This window comes from Molothrus aeneus, chromosome 19, assembly GCF_037042795.1.
Source record: "Molothrus aeneus isolate 106 chromosome 19, BPBGC_Maene_1.0, whole genome shotgun sequence".
Classification (NCBI taxonomy): domain Eukaryota; kingdom Metazoa; phylum Chordata; class Aves; order Passeriformes; family Icteridae; genus Molothrus; species Molothrus aeneus.
The window spans coordinates 11587347-11607723 of NC_089664.1; the positions used below are offsets into that span (position 1 = coordinate 11587347).

General features: G+C 38.4%; 1 protein-coding gene across 2 annotated transcripts in view; it reads right to left on the bottom strand.

Annotated features, from left to right (window-relative positions):
* The window catches only part of GARNL3 (GTPase activating Rap/RanGAP domain like 3), a 33076-nt gene extending 27504 nt beyond the window's left edge, over positions 1 to 5572 (bottom strand). Inside the window, exons 1-4 of one of the 2 annotated variants that reach the window (XM_066562604.1) lie at positions 5415 to 5572; positions 3202 to 3271; positions 1807 to 1881; positions 423 to 522 (exon numbers count right to left, since the gene is read on the bottom strand). In XM_066562604.1, the coding sequence (XP_066418701.1) occupies positions 423 to 522; positions 1807 to 1881; positions 3202 to 3271; positions 5415 to 5470 (301 nt within the window). In that variant the 5' untranslated portion in view covers positions 5471 to 5572. Of the gene's footprint in view, positions 1 to 422; positions 523 to 1806; positions 1882 to 3201; positions 3545 to 5414 lie in introns of those variants that run through there. The other variant, XM_066562603.1, reaches the window with a different exon arrangement.
* Between the last annotated feature and the right edge of the window lie 14805 nt (positions 5573 to 20377).

Here is a 20377-nt window from a genome sequence, read left to right on the forward strand (position 1 = left end):
TTGGAAGAAAAACAAGCAGCACCATCAGTCATAAGGAAGACATACCCACCCACTCGTGCAGAATCACAGAGACACCAGATTGTCTGCAGAAATAACCACGTACTTATATACAGCTGTGTGAAAAAAAACACCCAAAGAGACCGGTACAGTTTTCAAAGCCATGAAGGATTTCAAAACATCCCTTTTTGGTAGCGGGGGTTTCACTCCTTACAGACACCCATGCTCTGTTTTCAGGTTAAAAACACATGAAACAAGGACTTGTTTCATGTACAGGAGAGAAAATGTTTTAATACTAAATTAACACCATACCTTTTTTCATACTGAAATAGTAACAGTTCAAAACTACAGAAACAGCAACAGCATTTTTGCAAATTACATTTTCATTGGTCCAAATTCCAATCCATCTGCAAAAAAATATTTACCTTTCCCTAAAAAATACTTCAAGTACCATCTTGTATGATACTCTGGGTTTTCCAAATGCACATCCGTTCTGTGCCACGTACTCGGAGCATAGTCCGTATTCTGAAATCGAATTGAGAGACTGTTACATTAAATACCAAGTAAAAAAAAAGAGGACAAAATATAGGCAAAAGCAAATAAAGAGTGAAATTTTAGCTGTACGCTGCTACTTAAAAAGCAAGGATTTTTGCGAAGTCAGTTGGTGTGTAGCTGAAATAAAAATTTCTACCTCTCATTTACCCTTTTTATTAATTTCTCTGTAAGTAGGAAAGTCTTGTCCTACTGTACCACTCTTAAGGGTAATGGCAGAATGTGAAAAGGAGGTCTTTCAGTGTGGACTTTGAAGACAAACATTTTTAAAACTTAAATAAATTAATGCCTTCAGCTTTCATTTTCTCAGTTCTTCCCAAATTAATCCCCAAAGAAGTCTCCTTGCTTGACCAAAGCATGCTTCGGAAGTTCTTCAGTGCTGTTTCTCATAAATTAAGGTAAATTCCCAAGCGTCCCTCAAGCACTTTCCCACTATGACTTAACATGCAAAGAAAAAGCCATTCTCCACGTTCATTGACCATGTGGCCGTCCACTACCCACTCTACGAATCTTCCCATGATATGAGCTAATCAGCTTTTGAACTTCACAAAACTGAGCTAAATAGACAGAGGACCAAACACAACCCTCCAAAGAATCAATGCAGAATAGTTAGACTGCTTTCAACTCTGCAGCCAGTGCTGACAAGAAGCAGATGATCAGTAACATTTCGTTGTTGCTATTAGTTCAATACACACTTTACCAAAGCCTTACAAGTATCTCTAGAATTTGAGGTCTTCTTTCTTCCAATATTAAGATGGTATTTGATGAAAGTTTTGCAAAGGAAGATAAAACATGAAGGTAAGTGGAAACCTAATTGTCACGGGAGTAGTTGCAGGGACACACTGTGAGTTTAGCAGCAAGAAAGATGAAGGGAATTACTCTCCAAGGCTCCACTCAACCTCTTTCTCTCTTATTTAAAGATAAGCACAGCTGCCAAAAGACAGCTAAGGGTCAAAAAAATGAAGCTAAACCTCATCAAGCCAAGGAGCAAACTTTAAAGCACAGAGGTCAGCTTGAACATCATAGTACCAACAGGACAGGATAGATATAGAGATGTACTAGAGACTGGGAAGCGTCAATCAGAGATATTTTTCTCTAACACGATCGAGTGAGCAAAAATGTTACCACAACAAAATGCGAGAATTTTTCAAAGTCCTCTTCCTTAGAAAATGACTGCAAATGCATCTTTTGTAAGTGAATAATAACTGAAGCTGAATCATTTTCTTCAGCATTCTGTGAGTATTTTTGGGCACTTACCTCACCAGAGGAGCCATTTTCCACACGGAACCGTCCAGCTCTTTGAATGGCTCCGTCAGCATCACTAGATATAAGCTATAAGAGAGTTTAACATAGAGGTTTTATTTCAAAAAATAGCCATACGATCAGCAATCAAAACTTACTACCATTTCTTATTGTTCAGGCATCAGGACTCCCCAGAGAGAAGGGATCAGTCTAGCTATTACCAATTTGACTAAAGACTTTGAATGACCCGGTAAGAACTCTGAGACAAATCGAATGCTTCATGAAGCAAGAAAAGTTAAGTTTGAAACATTTAGAATTTTGAAAGGGTAACAAGAACCTTCAAACATCTGTACTCCAAAAATGATACACTTTCATAAAATGCTAGCAAAATTTTTAAGAAAAACATCCAAGAAACGAAACCATTCATGTGAACTTACTGTGAATTAATAATTATAAATAACTTTTATCTTCCAGCAAAAGACTTTAAGTACTAGGAATGAAAGAGCCTCTTATCAGAAAACCAATTACTTGCATTTTTGGATTAAAACACGCATCTTTTATGTATAACATACAATATGGAAAGAAGAGAAAGGAACCCGGTGTTCCCACAATACAACTTCCAGCAACTAGGCCACCATTTTACACCCAATTTACACACACATTAGTTAATATACTAACTTGAAAATTACAACTATATCTTGTAGAAAACTTGTGACTTCATCCCATAGTAACAGAGCTGGAGATAATTTTCTTAACTCCTCCCCACTTCTGTTATCCTACAGTAAATTTATGTAATTTCATTATGACCTTGTAATCAGAATGACACTGCTGACATATTTTCACAATGCAGAAGAAATTGATATATGAGAAAAACGTAGTGCCAACCTAATCTCCGAATTTCAAGTAAATGCACAATAGCTGACAGATTCTAGGGAACCATTTTCAAAATCCTAACTCTGACTAGGTCATTCGGTTTTCAGCCCTCTCCCACTACTATGAGTCACGTACATATAAAATTACATACACGTGTATGTACACGCATAAGCATGTACACAGTTTATAGCTTACATAATTGTTAGTACTTCATTAAATACTACCCTAATATTTTGCCATCTTCAGTTTCTAAGAGGAAAAAAGGCTCAATTTCCATCTGGAAGTAAACACAGTATTTATATAAAGCTTCCTTTTCTGTTACAATGAAAAATTAATTAATAAGGTAGTAAAAAGATGCCCCATCACAGGTCTGATATATATCTATTCAGAAGCCACTTTATATCAGCTTATAACTTTCAAGTCTAGCTGAGAATGCACATTTTCCAAACTAGATCCCATTCTTTTACTTGGAAAAGAAAAGGATTAGAGCTCTGCGTTATAAGCTGATAAACTGAAGGACAGGCTACGTATACTTACAAGCTCCACAGATCCATAATGCTTTCTGCTAAACTCTCCGCGTCTGCAACCCAGATCTTCAGATACGGAGCTGGAATAGAAACGCTTCATCTGTGTACACAAGTCAACTAGTCTTACATTTCCTGCAATGCTATACCCTGCCATTAAAAAAAATATAATTTCTGCTGAACAGGGTTCACAGAACATAAACTCATTGCTGCAGGGAACACTTCTTACAGCATGCACAATCCCTAGCAGCCATCGCAGTCTGGCTTTCACATTACACCCAAAGCAAATGTCCACGTCCTGACTGGAAGCAAAAGCTAGGATTAAATTAAATACTAAGGCATGATGCAATCAGAGTTCCAAAGCAGGTGGTGGCTCATAACCACGTTCGAAAAGTAAACTTAAAGCCTCAAAGAGGTCAACTGCACTGTACAACTCAGTAAGACCACATTTAGTAGGTTGCTACTGATTTTTTCAGTCTTTTTTCAGCCCACACACAATGAGAAAAGAAACCAGTACTTAAGAGCATGAGGAAACAACAGCATTTCAGAGGTTTCCCTCCACCACCTTGAAAAGATAGCAAACAAAAATAATCCTGGAACGCGAAGTGCAAAATCCGCCCGCAGTACCAACCTCGTACCATGATATCGCATTACTCACCACCTCTTCACAAACTACGTTCCACTAATTTGAAGACAGACTGCCTTGCCACAAACCACACCCTCATATCAAAAGCATTTTTCTGACGGCACTCTCAATAATTCATAAAACACGAGTATATCTGCACTAATGATTAAAACAAGACTGCTTAAATATCAATATTGTCATTTGTGTCCCAATTCAAACCACCTAAAACATACCTAAACTTCAAACACACTAGCAGTCCTTTTAAAAACCAGAAATATACCCAAGAGCAAATCTCTGCCTCTTCTCAACTTAACTACTTTATATCACACCTCACCTGCTTCATATCTTATAATTAAAGCAGACTCTCACATCAACATAAATGCTACAGACACAACCTCGTTAAAATTAGGCTTCAATTTAGGCACAGGTAAGATTCACGTTATCATGCAATTTGCCTAAGCGCACATGCTCCCTAAGGAATCCTCGCGCCTGCATCCCTCTTTGGCTCTCCATTCTCGCATACCACCAAGATTCGTACTCGACTCTCTAACGGATCACATCTGCTAATTTAAAAAATACACTGTGATTAAAATCAACTGTTCATATTAATTTTCTTCCTTGAATTACATCCTTCCATAGTCCTGATCTCTATAAGAAAAACGGCTGCTCCAGTTATGACACTTTCAGAGTAGTTTTCATCTTATTAAGATGAACTGCCAGCACTGAGGAGGTTAGTTCATCAGTGCTTTGCTTTACGTGGGCTTAATAATTTAAAATTTACTTACATTGCAAAGTATTTAAATACAGATGCACCTTTATTCATGTGAATATAACTAACCAGCTTACATCTACACAGTATATTCCACCTCCCTTTCCCATTTTTCTGGAAACATAGGTGCAGTTGTCTAAATGAACAGCAACAATGAAGAGGAGAGAGGACTAGCTTCTTCCCGTTTCAACAGAAGCTCCTACAAAACAGTCCTGAAAGTTGAACAACGAAGCAAAATTAAACGCATTTGCTAATCTAAACATAAGCGTTTTCTGGATCCTAGTGCCAAATCACAAGTTTTGTCTTTCAGAAGCTCGACACTGGAAAGCGTTTTACTTGGGGGTCGGGAGGGTAGGGGCAGAAGGGGGTGAGTTTGCAGACTGCACCTGTGCGATCAGCACAGAAGGATACAGCCTGCATGCTTCTTGGGCTCGCCATTCTCCTTGCCATCTATGTGTTTACTAGTCATTACCGGTCCATCTGTTTTCATTTAAGAAAGTCACAAGCACTAACGCAGTCAGCAGCCGTGTCATTCCAGCGATATCGCAGCGCTATGTGCTCGCAACGCTGAACACGCTGAGAAGCCGACTCCGAAGACGCTCGTCCGCCTCCGCCTGCAGCAGCGGCAGCAGCCCGAGGGAGACGGCTGCAGCTCGGGGGCTCCTGCGCCTCCGCCAGCCCGAGGGCAGCCACCCCACAGTGACCGCGGGAGCCCGCGCGGCCCCTGCAGCTCCCGGCCCCCGGCAGCAAAGCACCGCCTCGCCCTCCGCCATCGGCTGTCGGCAGGACGCCCCGCCCCGCCCCGCCCGAGCTGAGCCCCCGCCACCGGTACCGCTGAGTGAGGCCGAGGAACCGGGTGGACGCCCCTTCCGCGCTGCTCAGATCCATGCGGGCGGCCAGACGGAGGCTTCGCTCCTCCAGCGTCGCTGCCACAGCTCCGTCCCGCGCGGGAGAGGCGCCGGGAGCTCCCCGCGCACATCCCGCTCTCCCGGCGCACGGCCCCGCGCGTCCACCTCGGCCCGCCAACCACTCATATGCCGCGTCCGCCGTTGCGTCAGACGCTGCGCCGTCAGCAGGGCCTGCCGGGAGTTGTAGTCTCGGGCTGACAGCCACCGCTCAGTCCTCCGCCACCGGGAGCTGCGGTCCCGCCAGGGGATCAAACGGCTCCTTCGCTCCTGGGCGGGAAAGGACCTTAGGCAGCACCGCCCCTCCCGAATGCCCTTTCTTTTTCATTCCAACTCTTTTTTCTGTTTTTCACCCCCTTTTTCACTCTCACCCTTTTCCTTTTTCACTTTCTCTTTAACTCTCTTTTTTTCTCTAACCTTTTCTTTCTTTCTTCCTTTCTTTTGCTACTTGTATTTCTAACTTTGTTTTCCTTTCTAGCCTTAGACTAAAAAAGCAGCAGTAGAAACTTTCATGCTACCTGGGACTAAAAAAAAAACCCCAAACTATAATGATTTAAAGAAAACTATTTACTCCCTGGGAGCCTAAAATTATCTACTGCTGCACCAGACATACAGCTTTTATTCCTTTTAATATATACTTTATAGGGCCCCAATTACTGCTCCAGCTGTCAGTAATGAATAGCAATATCCATTAACCACATCATCAGTACTCCCATCTACATTACCAGTCAAATAATGACACAACTAAGAGGTAATTGCATCATGATTATGTAATTACATAAACCAGCAATCCATCACCACAGCTACCAGTTACCATCAAGCCCACCCCTCACAAAAACCTCACCGCCACTGCGTTGTTGTTTTGGGTTTCCTGTAACAATAAATCAACATGTAATGAAAATAGAAAAAGGTTATCATCTTGTGTTAGTATGTGTTTTGTGTTGCATTGCTCTCTATTGCTCTGTATTGCAGGGTGAGCACAGGGTGAACTCTCTCCTCCTTGCTGTGACACCTGGGCTGGGAGGGATGACACAGCGACCTCGGCCAGCCCATGCTGCCTGTGCCATCACCTGGCACTGACGTGTTTGATGAAAATCCTTTTGCTGGGATTTTTGTCCTGAGAAGCCTCAGAACAGAAATGGAACCAATAAGGATCTGCTGGCTGTGAAGTGTGGGCTGGAGGTGGTTTAGCAACAGGGGCATCTTGGATTGGTCTCGGGTGCATTGTTTCTACTTGATGACCAATCATGGTCCAGCGGTGTCGGGGCTGTGAGCAGTCCCAGGTTTTTATTATTCATTCCTTTCCAGCTTTCTGATGTCTCCTTGCTCTTTTAGTGTAGTTCTAATATCTCATTTTCTTTTAATATAATAGAGATCATAAAATAATATTTCAGCCTTCTGAAAGGGGGAGTCAAGATTCTCATCTCCTCCCTTGTCCTGAAGGACCCTCAAACACCACCACAATCAGCGGCCGAGCGGGTTTGTGCGAGCCTCTCAGTAACCCTCGGCCGGTCCCAAGTTGGCAGACACCGGGGGACAGCCCCGACACGGCCAACAGCGGGGAGACACTGTCTGTGCCCCGAGGGTGCTGAGGGCACCTGGGCTGGGGGGAGACACTCTCTGTGTGTGCCCCGAGGGTGCTGAGGGCACCTGGGCTGGGAGGAGACACTCTCTGTGCCCTGAGGGCACCTGGGCTGGCCGGGAGACACTCTCTGTGCCCCGAGGGTACTGAGGGCACCTGGCCTGGTTGCCTTTGCAGCACAAGAGACACCAGAGACAGCGGTAGAAGATAAAGGGCTGACTCTTAGCAGGGGTTAATCCAAGGTTTTATTAGGACCCCCAAAGGAGCTCCTGCACCTCAGGGGGCCTCGTGCCGAGAGCCCAGGGGAGATGTGCCAAGGTTACATTTTAAGGGAGGTGGAAACCGACAGTAGATAACACCCTACCAACCATTAAGTGACCCTAAGGGATGGATGCTGGGGGATAGACATATAGGACAGCGTATGGGGCAAGGCTTGGGGGGCTGACCCCTGGCCTCTGGCTGATCACTCGAGGACTTCGACCGAAACTTCTGCATGGGGGGGATGGGAGGCTGAGTGATTGACAGAGAGCCAGGGTGGGGGTTTGGGGATGATCTCATCCCGGGAGAGGGATAACACAGGTAAAGGGAGGGGGGTACAGTTTGGGATAAACCATTTGGGAAAAATTACTTCAAAGTATTACAAAGTATAAAAATGCACTACAGCAGGTTTGGGCAGCACCAAATAAAATGTAATAAAATGCTTTAAAAATAGAAAAATAAAAAAAAATAAAATAACAAAATTAATTAAAAATAAATAATAAAAAAAACCAAACTGTAAAGTGCTGTAAAGTGCTGTACAAGTTCCATAAAATGTAGTGCCGTAATGCAAGACCCTCAAACACCACCACAATCACCAGCTTAAATTGGTCTGGGCAGCGCCAAATAAAATAAAATAAAAAGCTTTAAAAATAGAAAAATAAAAAAAAAAATTAAATAAAAAACAAAATTAAAAAAATAAATGCTTTAAAAATAGAAAAATTAGAAATAAAAAATAAAAAGAAAATTAAAAAAATAAAATGCTTTAAAAAGAGAAAAATTAAAAATAAAAATTAAATAAAAAATAAAATTTAAAAAATGCTTTAAAAATAGAAAAATTTAAAAAAATTAAATAAATAAAATAAATGCTTTAAAAATAGAAAAATTAAAAATAAAAATTTAATACAAAACAAAATTTAAAAAATATAATAAATGCTTTAAAAATAGAAAAATTAAATATAAAAATTAAATTAAAAATTAATAAAATTAAAAGGTTTAAAAATAGAAAAATTAAAAATAGAAATAAAAAATTAAATTAAAAAATAAAAAAAAGGTTTCAAAATATAAAAATAAAAATTAAATAAAAAATAAAATTAAACAATAAAAAAGCTTTGAAAATAGAAAAATTAAAAATAAAAATTAAATAAAAAATAAAATTAAAAAAATAAATGCTTTAAAAATAAAAAAATTAAGAATAAAAATAAATAAAAAATAAAATTTAAAAATTCAAAAACTTTGAAAATAAAAAATTTAAAAAATAAAAATTAAATAAAAAACAAAATGAAAAAATAAATGCTTTAAAAATAGAAAAAATAAATATAAAAATTAGAAAAAAAATTAAAAAATAAATGCTTTAATAATACAAAAATTAAAAATAGAAAAAAAAAATAAAAAACGAAATTAAAAAAATAAATGCTTTAAAAATAGAAAACTTAAAAATAAACATTCAATAAAAAACAAAATTAAAAAATATAATAAATGCTTTAAAAATAATAAAATTAAATATAAAAATGAAATAAAAAATTATTAAAATAAAAAGCTTTTAAAATAGAAAAATTAAAAATAAAAACGAATTTAAAAAATTTTAAAAAGGCTTTAAAAATAGAAAAATTAAAAATTAAATAAAAAAAATTTACAAATCAAATAAATGCTTTTAAAATAGAAAAATAAACAATCAATAAAAAACAAAATTATAAAATATAATAAATGCTTTAAAAATAAAAAAATGAAATATAAAAATTAAATAAAAATTAAAAAATAAAAAGCTTTAAAAATAGAAAAATTAAAAATAAAAATAAAAATAAATTTAAAAAATTTTTTAAAAAGAGAAAAATTTAAAAAATTAAAAATAAAATTTTGAAAATAAAAACCTTTAATAATAGAAAAATTAAAAATAAATATAAATTTAAAAAAAATAAATGCTTTAAAAATAAAAAAATTAATAAAAAAATTTAAAAAATAAAAAGGTTTAAAAATAAAAATAAATAAAAAATAAAATTAAAAAAATACAAAGCCTTAAAAATAGAAAAATAAAAATTAAATAAAAAACAAAATTAAAAAAATAAATGCTTTAAAAAAAGAAAAATTAAATTTAAAAAATAAATTTAAAAATATTTTAAAAATAAAATAAAAAGCTTTAAAAATAGGAAAATTAAAAATAAAAACAAATAAAAAATTTAAAAAATAAAATAAAAAGCTTTAAAAATAGAAAAATTAAAAAAACCCCAAAATTAATAAAATAAAATTAATTAAAAATACATGAAAAACAAAATAAAAACTCTAAAGTGCTGTAAAGTGCCGTAAAATTTCCATAAAACGTCGCAAAACTGCCGTAAAGCGCCACTGTCGCAAAAGGTGCCGTAAAGCGCGACTGTCGTAAACGGGGCAGTAAAGCGCGACTGTCGTAAAAGGGGCCGTAAAGCGCGACTGTCGTAAAAGGTACCGTAAAGCGCGACTGTCGCAAAAGGTGCCGTAAAGCGCGATTGTCGCAAAACTGTCGTAAAAGGTGCCGTAAAGTGCGACTGTCGCAAAACCGTCGTAAAAGGTGCCGTAAAGCGCGACTGTCGCAAAAGGTGCCGTAAAGCGCGACTGTCGCAAAAGTGTCGTAAAAGGTGCCGTAAAGCGCGACTGTCGCAAAAGGTGCCGTAAAGCGCGACTGTCGCAAAAGTGTCGTAAAAGGTGCCGTAAAGCGCGACTGTCGCAAAAGGTGCCGTAAAGCGCGACTGTCGCAAAACTGTCGTAAAAGGTGCCGTAAAGCGCGACTGTCGCAAAAGGTGCCGTAAAGCGCGACTGTCGCAAAAGTGTCGTAAAAGGTGCCGTAAAGCGCGACTGTCGCAAAAGGTGCCGTAAAGCGCGACTGTCGCAAAAGTGTCGTAAAAGGTGCCGTAAAGCGCGACTGTCGCAAAAGGTGCCGTAAAGCGCGACTGTCGCAAAACTGTCGTAAAAGGTGCCGTAAAGCGCGACTGTCGCAAAAGGTGCCGTAAAGCGCGACTGTCGCAAAAGTGTCGTAAAAGGTGCCGTAAAGCGCGACTGTCGCAAAAGGTGCCGTAAAGCGCGACTGTCGCAAAACTGTCGTAAAAGGTGCCGTAAAGCGCGACTGTCGCAAAAGGTGCCGTAAAGCGCGACTGTCGCAAAACTGTCGTAAAAGGGGCCGTAAAGCGCGACTGTCGCAAAAGGTGCCGTAAAGCGCGACTGTCGCAAAACTGTCGTAAAAGGTGCCGTAAAGCGCGACTGTCGCAAAAGGTGCCGTAAAGCGCGACTGTCGTAAAACTGTCGTAAAAGGTGTCGTAAAGCGCGACTGTCGCAAAAGGTGCCGTAAAGCGCGACTGTCGCAAAAGTGTCGTAAAAGGTGCCGTAAAGCGCGACTGTCGCAAAAGTGACGTAAAGGCGACTGTCGCAAAACTGTCGTAAAAGGTGCCGTAAAGCGCGACTGCCGTAAAAGGTGCGTTTTTTCGACAGCCGTGCTTTACGACACTACCTTTTATGGAACTTTTACAGTACTTTACAGCACTTTACGGATTTTATTTTGTTTTTAAATTATTTTTAATTAATTCTATTTTTTAAATTTAATTTTGATGTAATATTTTTTAATTTTCCGATTTTTAAAGCTTTTTTTAATCTTTTTTTTAGTTTTAATTTTTCTATTTTAAAGCATTTATTTTATTTTTAAATTTTCCTTTTTATTTAATTTTTAGTTTTAATTTTTATATTTCTAAAGCATATTTTAAATTTTTTTATTTTTATTTTTTCCTAATTTTTACTTTTGAGTTTTTGATTTTTAAAGCTTTTTTAAATTATTTTTTATTTAATTTTATTTTTGATTTATCTATTTTTAAAGCTTTTTATTTTATTTTAATTTTTTTTTAATAAAATTTTTTTGTTTTATTTTTTAAAAGCATTTATTTTTTTAAATTTATTTTTTATTTTTTAGTTTTCATTTTTATTTATAAACTATTTATTTTATATTTTAAATTTTATTTTTTATTTCATATTTATTTTTGCTTTATCTATTTTTAAAGCATATATTTGATGTTTTTGTTTTTAAAGCATTTATTTTAGTTTTTACTTTTTATTTAATTTTTATTTTTGATTTTTCTATTTTTAAAGCTTTTTATTTTATTTTTTAATTTTATTTTTTATTTAATTTTTTGTTTTAATTTTTTTATTTTTAAAGCATTTATTTTATTTTTTTAATTTTATTTTTTATTTCATTTTTATTTTTTGCTTTTTCTATTTTTAAAGCTTTTTTTATTTTTTAATTTTATTTTTATTTAATTTTTTATTTAAGTTTTTTTATTTTTAAATCATTTATTTTTTTAATTTTATTTTTTATTTCATTTTTATTTTTTGCTTTTTCTACTTTTAATGCTTTTTAAAAAAAAATTTATTATTTATTTAATTTTTAGTTTTTATTTTTTTATTTTTAAAGCTTTTTTTATTTTTTATTTAATTTTTATTTTTGATCTTTCTATTTTTAAAGCTTTTTAAAATTTTTTTATTTAATTTTTTTTTCATTTTTAGTTTTCATTTTTAATTTTTGAACTATTTATTTTATTTTTCAAACATTATATTTTATTTCATTTTTATTTTTTGCTTTTTCTATTTTTAAAGCATTTATTTTATTTTTTTACTTTTATTTTTTTATTTAATTTTTAGTTTTGATTTTTTTATTTTTAAAGCATTTTTTAATGTTTTTTTAATTGAATTTTTATTTTTGATCTTTCTATTTTTAAAGCTTTTTAATTTTTTTTAATTTTCAGTTTTAATTTTTTTAAATTTTAAACATTTATTTTATTTTTTAATTTTATTTTTTATTTCATTTTTAGTTTTAATTTTTTATTTTTGAACTATTTATTTTATTTTTATTTTTTTATTTCATTTTTATTTTTTGCTTTTTCCATTTTTAAAGCATTTATTTTATTTTTTGATTTTCTTTTTTATTTCATTTTTAGTTTTGATTTTTTTATTTTTAAAGCATTTTTTTATTATTTTTTATTTAATTTTTATTTTTGATCTTTCTATTTTTAAAGCTTTTTTTAATTTTTTATTCAATTTTTTTAAATTTTTCTATTTTTAAAGCTTTTTTTTATTTTTTAATTTTATTTTTTATTTCATTTTAATTTTTTGCTTTTTCTATTTTTAAAGCATTTATTTTATTTTTTTAATTTTCCTTTTTATTTAATTTTTAGTTTTGATTTTTTATTTTTAAAACATTTTTTTATTTTTTATTTTTTATTTAATTTTTATTTTTGATCTTTCTATTTTTAAACCTTTTTTTATTTTTTATTTAATTTTTAGTTTTAATTTTTTTATTTTTAAACATTTATTTTATTTAATTTTATTTTTTAATTTTATTTTTTATTTATTTTTAGTTTTGATTTATTTTTAAAGCATTTATTTTTTTAATTTTATTTTTTATTTAATTTTTTAGTTTTGATTTTTTATTTTTAAAGCATTTCTTTTATTTTTTTAATTTCATTTTTATTTCATTTTTAGTTTTAATTTTTCTATTTTTAAAACATTTCTTTTATTTTTTTTAATTTTTTTTTTAATTTTTAGTTTTAATTTTTCTGTTTTTAAAGCTTTTTATTTTTTTAATTTTATTTTTTTTTATTTTCCCATTTTTAAAGCATTTATTTTATTTTTTATTTAATTTTTTATTTAATTTTTAGTTTTAATTTTTCTATTTTTAAAGATTTTAATTTTATTTTATTTGCTGCTGCCCAGACCAACTCAAGCTGGAGATTGTGGTGGTGTTTGAGGGTCTTGCAGTTACCCCGATTAATAGGTAGAGATGATGTTTGGAGGCCACAGTGTTACAGGTAGGGGTTAAACTGTTTTTTAGGGTCTTTCAGGTGATTTTTCAGGGATTTTTAGGGATATTTTAGGGGTTTTTTTGCAGGAGTTTTTTAGGAATTCTCTGGAAATGTTTAGGATACCTTTAGGGCTTTTTCAGGGCTTTAAAAATAATTTTTAGGGTGTTTTAATGACTGTCTTACCGGGGTGCCCCAGCCGCCCAAGGCACCCCGTGCTGGCGCTGCGGCGCTCCAGCCCAGCCTCCCGTCAGTGCCGCCTGTGGTCGCTTCCCCTCTCCTGCCGCCGCCACTGCATGGCGGGCCGAGCCGCGCCTTCCCCACCACACCCTCCCGCTTCAGAGCTGCTGGATGGCGCGGCTCCGCCGCCTCCTGCAACCACGGGCATCCCGGCGTTTTCTTCCACGGCCGCAACCGCGGCCCCGTTCCCGTAGCTCCGCCTCCTCCCGCACGCCCCGTCCAGCCCGGCGCCATGGTGACTGCCCGCGCCGCCGTAGTGACGGAACCCACACATGCGCAGTTGCTACAACCCCAGCACCAGCGATATCACTCCGCGCCGACTCATCGAACCACAGCGCTGCTTCCGGGATCAGCCGCACGCATGCGCAGTTCTATCTCCACGGCCCCGCCGCCACCCCCCACTGCGTTTGCCGCAGCTTTGATACAGCCCGGTCCCGGTTCCGAGCCGCTGCGTGCCGCTGTCCAGCCACAGCCGGCATCCCTGTGCCCTGTCACGCCACTTCTGCCGCCACTGCGTCTATACACGGCACCACAGCAGGCGAAAACTGCAGCGCCTTGCACGTATCCTTCCGCGTCTCTCCTTCTGCCGGGCACCGAGAGATCCCTCTGCAGCGCGTAACCCTGAGCAACCGATACCTGGTGTGCCTCCGCGTTTTCGCCTTCCACACTCCTAGCCCCCAGTGGGACTACTTTGTGTCACGATTCGTCTGCACAGCCACATCCATGCACACAAACCGTGCGACGAGGAGGAGGAGGAGGAGGTTGGAATATGACAGCTGCTTTAATAAATACAGGACAGACAGAGAATTATTTTGCCCCTGCAAATGCCAGCTCTTTGATCCCAACACAAAAGAATTTTGAAAAAGAACTGTTCCCAAATAGCTCCAGAGTCCCCTCAGTGTTTGGGACAGATTTCTCGACCCACAAATAGACAGTAAACCCTGACAATTTGCCAGCATTAATGCCAAAATTAGAAAACTCACAAAAATCTTTTGATAATTTTCACCTAACAGACTGGTGTGAAAAACATCAATCACTTGCTTTTCAAATTTTTGAAAGTTTAATAGTAATAAAATGGTTATAAAAATAGTAATACAATTAGAGTAATAATAATTTGGACAATTTGAATTAGGACAATATGAGACAACAAAAACAAAGAGTTACGGACGTCCGGGTACCTTTTTCTGGGCAGCACGAGCCTGAAAAAGGACCCCTGTTAACAAAGGATTAACCCTTAAAAGCAATAGCCTGTTGCATAGTCATACACTTCGTACATGGTGCATAAATTCCATTCAAACACAGGATTCTGTCTGCTCATCATCCACTTCTTCCTTCTAATCCTAACAGCGCCTTGGAGGCAGGAAGAAGTTTGTTTCTTCTGATAAGAGGGCAATATATATAAATTCTTTTTCTCTGAAAGATCCAGGTGTCCTGTGGCCGCTATCTTGCTGCAAGTCCTTTCTTTAAAAAAAGTATCTTACATAGCATCGTTTCTATTTTAACAGTTTTTATAACCTAAAACTATATTTAACACACTACTTAAGAGAATTAATACAGCATTCCTTTCTAACACAACACATATAATATTCATTTTAATATTTCAAAAAAGCCAATCATAAAATACCTGCATTTGTCACAATCCCCACTCTTATTCTTTGTAAATCCTTTGGCTTGAGCAATATTTCTTATCTACTTGCATCTTCTGGACTATGCGGGCAAAATAAAACAGGGGATTACACAAGGAAGAAATATAAAAATAGTTGCAACACATAAAATGAAAGATCTTAATTTCTTCTAATACATTACCCTACCAGCTAGGTATTAACATTGTTTTCTAATTTTTGGACCGGTACCTCGGTTATTATATGCATATATATTTTTTCTTCTTTGATTTCTTTTGCTTTTTCTAGAATGACTTTTCTGTGCTCATCAATTTTCAACAATTTGATATATTAAACTTTCCAAAAAACACCCCCTTCTTTGGCCAATAAATAGTGTAAAGCCAACCTATTCTGATACCCTACAGTTTTTGTTTGGCTTAGCTGACTTGATATTAACTCCAATGCCTGGGCAGCTCCATTTGCTATCATTTCCATAACTGCTTGGAGTCTTGTAATACGACTCAATAGATAATTTGGGGTCAATACAGAGTTAAGTTGCTGTGCTGGTTTTACCTTTTCGTTTATTATTTGTTTTTTTACCAAATCTCAAACCGTCAAGATTAAATGTAAAACAAATCCCTCTCTCTCCTTTTGGACATTCAATTCCAAATCTATTACCACTTTTTCCTAAGTTTCTTGTAATCCAATAATTTACTCCATTTTGCCTACAGGTTCTTAATTTGGATGGGTTATAACAGTGGCTGTTGACATAGGTGTGTGTAATTAAAGAGGAACTTTGGTTTCTTTCCACGTGATGCTTTCTGCAGCATTTGTGACACGATCTTGCTGGTATCCCGAAAGGGAAAAGAGAACAAATGAGTGCCAGAAACAGGAATAACAGAGGTCCAGTATGCCTTATACTCCCACCTCCCAGGCCTGTGAGGTTGCAACCCACGGCAGGTGTATTTGATCTTCTCGGTGGCAAAAAACAGAGGCCAATCTGGTCGTGCCCTCTATTTCCTTGTCACTTTCTCTTAAATAATTTCCAGGCAAATTGGTTTGGACACCCTTTAACTGTGGTCTCTTACCGTTCTTCAGGTATCTCTCATTCACCAGGCACTAGTAATTCCCATCCACAAAACTAAGTTATTACTTTAACACTTTTTGCAATAAGAGCATAAATGTTGTGAACTACAATACTAATTATTCTCACAATTCAAGCATTTACTTATAACCCAGCTAGCATGTCCAGTCTTGGAATGAATCAAATAAAGTTTACTGATGGAAATGGTAATTCCCCTTCTCCCCTGTACAATTCTCAGGCTACGGTCAGAACACAAAAACAGTCTTGATCCTTCTATCTGGAGTATTCCTCCCCTAAGGAGATGTTTTATTCAGGCAAGACCAGAATAAAACCAGGCAGTGTTTGAAATCAGTGGTACAAGCGTTGTCTTAATTCTTAATTCTGTGTTGTTCTTTGTACATTTCTTGGATCATTTGCCTTTTTTGAAACTATTACCACTCAGTCCCCTTTGAGAAAACGCCAAGGGAAGAGCCCTTTTGCCAAGGGGCAGCATCTGAGCAGGCCAGGCAGCATGTGGGGTTCCAGGAGAGGGCTTTCAACTTTCCCCTTTTACTGTGCCAGTCCCTCCCCAGAGCCCCCAGACCCTCCACAGCACTCCCAGAAAGGAGAAGGGTTATTAGGAGAAAAAGGGTTTAGAAAAAAGGGAAAATGCTTCCTTTTCCTTTATTTTTTGTGTTCAAACTGGGAGGGACTCTGCTTCCCCTGCAATTTTAGTGGTCTCAGTTGAAAGAATCCCTGCCTTTTCTATGCTGTTCGGGGTGTTAATTGACAGGGAGTCCTCATTTTCGATTATTCCCCAGTTTAAATAGAAGGGGAAAATCTTGACAATGTTTCTTATGGGTTTGAATTAAGGGTAGCCGCCCCCTTTTTATTGTCCTGAGGCCTAAATTGAGGGAGAAGCCCAGCTGTCCCTCCATCTTAAGAGTAGAACTGAGGGAAAAATCCCTCTTTTTTCATCCCTGGAGAGATTTAAAGAGAGAAGAAAACCCTTCTTTTCCCAATAATTAAGGAGAGTAAATTAAAGGGCAGAAGCTATTTATTTGCTATTGTATTAGTTTCAGTAGAGGTAACTGCCCCATTTCCTCTGTTTAAGGGGTTCACTGGAAGGAAGCTCTGCTTTTTTCAGCATTTTAAGGGTTTAAAAATACATTTCAGGGCCCTTCTTTCTGTGCCATAGGACCAAGTATCTCAGAGCAGGGTAAGCCTGGCATGCACTTAACCCTTACACTGCCTGGGAAGCTTTTATTTTTCTTATTTTTACTTATAATGTAGATAGGCCTAATTAGAGGTCCCATGGAGACTTAGATGATTCACATCAGAAGCATTCTTTTCCACCCAGCTTAGTCACACATGAAGTACTACTTAATAGCCACTAAGGAATAATTATGTAAGTTCACAGCAAATTAGCCAGTTTATCTAGTTATGCTGCCTAAACAGAAAATTTTACTTCTTACCAGTTTCCTGCCCATTTACTCCAAGTTGTTGCTGCAAAAAAGAAAGTGCTGTTATTTTTCAGAAGAGTTTTTCTCTATAACAAGCCCTTTTCTCCCCTTGAACTTGAGTCAGAGGAGCCAAACAGCTGCAACTGCTCTGAGGGCTTTCATACCAGGTGGGATTCGCTCCCTCCCTTTTCCTGGGTGCCATGGGAACGAGAGGCAGGCACCATCAGGGGTATATTAACCCCAGCCTTGGCTCAGGGCCTTCATTCCCCCTCTGAGAGGTGCTGGGATCAGAGCTCTCCTCTCATTTCACTCTCATTTCAGGTAAGAGGCTCTTTCAGCTTATCTCAGCTTGTTTTCAGCAGGTGTTTCTGGGCATCTAAAGCAACAGAGGCTTTGAAGATACTGTGAAGAAAACAGCATAGAATACAGGGAGTATTTAAGTTCACAATTTTGGGTTTTGTGTTTAGGGGTGGTAAAGTGCATTTGTAATTTCCTGTTTTGTTCTTATTTTGTTTTGTATTTTTTTTAGGAGGAGCGCAGCTTCCAGAGGCTCCAGGTTGTGTCAACTACAACACTTTTTTCAGCAGTTTCATTGTGTCACAAGAGGGATCTGCCCAGTGTCCAAGATTATCTTTGAGATTGAGGCTTCAGGTGAGTTGAGGATTGTGACTAGGAGAGGGAGGCTGAGTGGGTATCTGGTTAGGAGTTATTGTTGGGGGGGTGGTTTTGAAGGCAGCAGGGTGAGAAAGGGTGTTTATTTGAGCCCCCCACCCCAGGCCTTTTAGAAGCCGAGCAGAGGCATTCACACGTCTTGCAGCACACAAGGTCATCCACTGCACTCACAGGAATGCCATTTAACTTTGCCTTTCTCTTACCCAGGTGCCACTCATAATAACGGGAGCAGAGGCATTCACACGTCTTGCAGCACACAAGGTCATCCACTGCACTCACAGGAATGCCATTTAACTTTGCCTTTCTCTTACCCAGGTGCCACTCATAAAAACGGCCACAGCCTTGGAATCAGGATGAAGCTGGAGTCTGAAGGAGCCAGGCACACTCAGGAGAGGGCAAGTAGCTGACTCGCTGGGATTTGGCCCACATAACTCTGTACTCATACTTTGGTTTTGGTTTTCTTTATTGTAGCTGACCGAGAGGCTAACAGGCGATCACGGGGCCCTCTGAGGCAGACTCATTTCAGGTGCAACGTGGATCCTCATCACCGATCATCCAAAAGATAAGTCAGGGCCACGGCCTGGAGATGGGACAATGGGAGAGCAGCGGGTTGGGAGTTCCTGGGACAGATTTAAAAAATAGCAGTGGGAAAAGCAATCTCCTCCAAGGGGCCTCTTAGGACAGCTAAAGGGAGAGGCTCTAATTTTGATGGCAGCTTTCAGGCGGGCAGCGCAGAACAGTTCCGGTCGACGTCGTGTTGTCCAGTGTACCGTGTTACCTAGCCTGTCTTTGGGGTCCCTTTTGCCTTTTCCCCTCGAGACCCTCACCACAAGCATAACGTGTCGTGTTTGTCGTCCCCCTGTTTGTCACGTTCCGTGTCACGGGTGTCCGCACATATTTGTGCCGGAGCTGCTCTGCCCTGCCCTGCCGCATAGCCTGCTGCAACAGGACAAGTCCCGGGGACTTGCAGTTTGTGGGGTGTTGCCAGACTCTAGATGATATTCCTAGATAGACAGAAGATGTTTGGAGGTGTGAAGTTATGCTACAGCCCTTTGACTTTTGTCCTCGCTTTCTTTCAGATGCAGAAGGATAAAATCTATCCACCCATCCCGGGTGAGGAGGTTCCCCCGAGCAGGTCAGGCACCGTTTGTCTCTGCAGGGAGAGTGTAAAGTGTGACTCTGTTACAGCACTGTTCTTTTTCTTTTTAGGAAGTAAAGCTGGATATCAGCAGTCAAGATGAGGTGGGCAAGGTGAGCATTGAGTAGGGTACAGAAGCAGTTGTTATTGCTCCAGTCTCACTTTCCAGTGCAACTCTAAGCATCCGTTCCTGTTTCTGCACTTTAGGCAATCCACTCGGAGTACGCCGAGCCCCAGTCACCGACCGGCCGACGCACCGGGCGCGCCGCTCTCCCGAGCCCTGCGGAAGAATCACGGGACTCAGCGATGGAGCTGAGCGTTCTTAGGAGCACGGTGAGTAGCAGACTTGTGGGGTTTTGGCCGAGGGGCTGCCAAGATCGGGCACTGATGTTTGGTTTTCTTTAATACAGCTGTCTGAGAGACACCAGCCCGGTGCCAGCAGGACCTTCCCAGCTGGCGAGGTGGCCTTTCTTCGCACCCGAGACCGGCATCCCCAGCTGCGCGAGAGATAAGTAGAGGGCCATGACCCACAGAGGGGGTGAAAGCAGGGGGCTGGTTTGGGAATTAGTGGGAGGGGTTTTTGAGTCCCCTTTGCAGATGGGGGGTGTCCATGAAGCGGCCCCTTAGGCCCCATAAAAGCAAAGCCTGACTTTGGATCACAGTGCTGAGGTGCGCAGGGCAGAGCAGTCCCGGTGTGTATCGTGTCACTTGTCTTTTGTGTATTATGTGTTGTTTGGATATGTCATGTCCTTTACCTTAGGCCTTGGAGGGGCCTGTCAGAAACCCTGGCATCATTGTTAGCATCTGTGATCTCTGCATTCCTCGGCCTGGCACCCAGGCCATGGAACTTTGGACTCAGGAGCTCAGACAGGCATCAGACTCTCTTGTCTCTTTAGAAGCATCCGGTCAGCTGTCTCTTCAGGTCTTGTTCTGAGCTGTATGGACAGCTCTGCCCCGCCAGGATCCATTATGGCGGACTAGGACTTGTGAGAAGGTGAGGGCAGGTAGAGGCTTCTGGCCGTAGGATTCTCGGGCATCCATCTTTGCAGTTTTTGGAATAAAT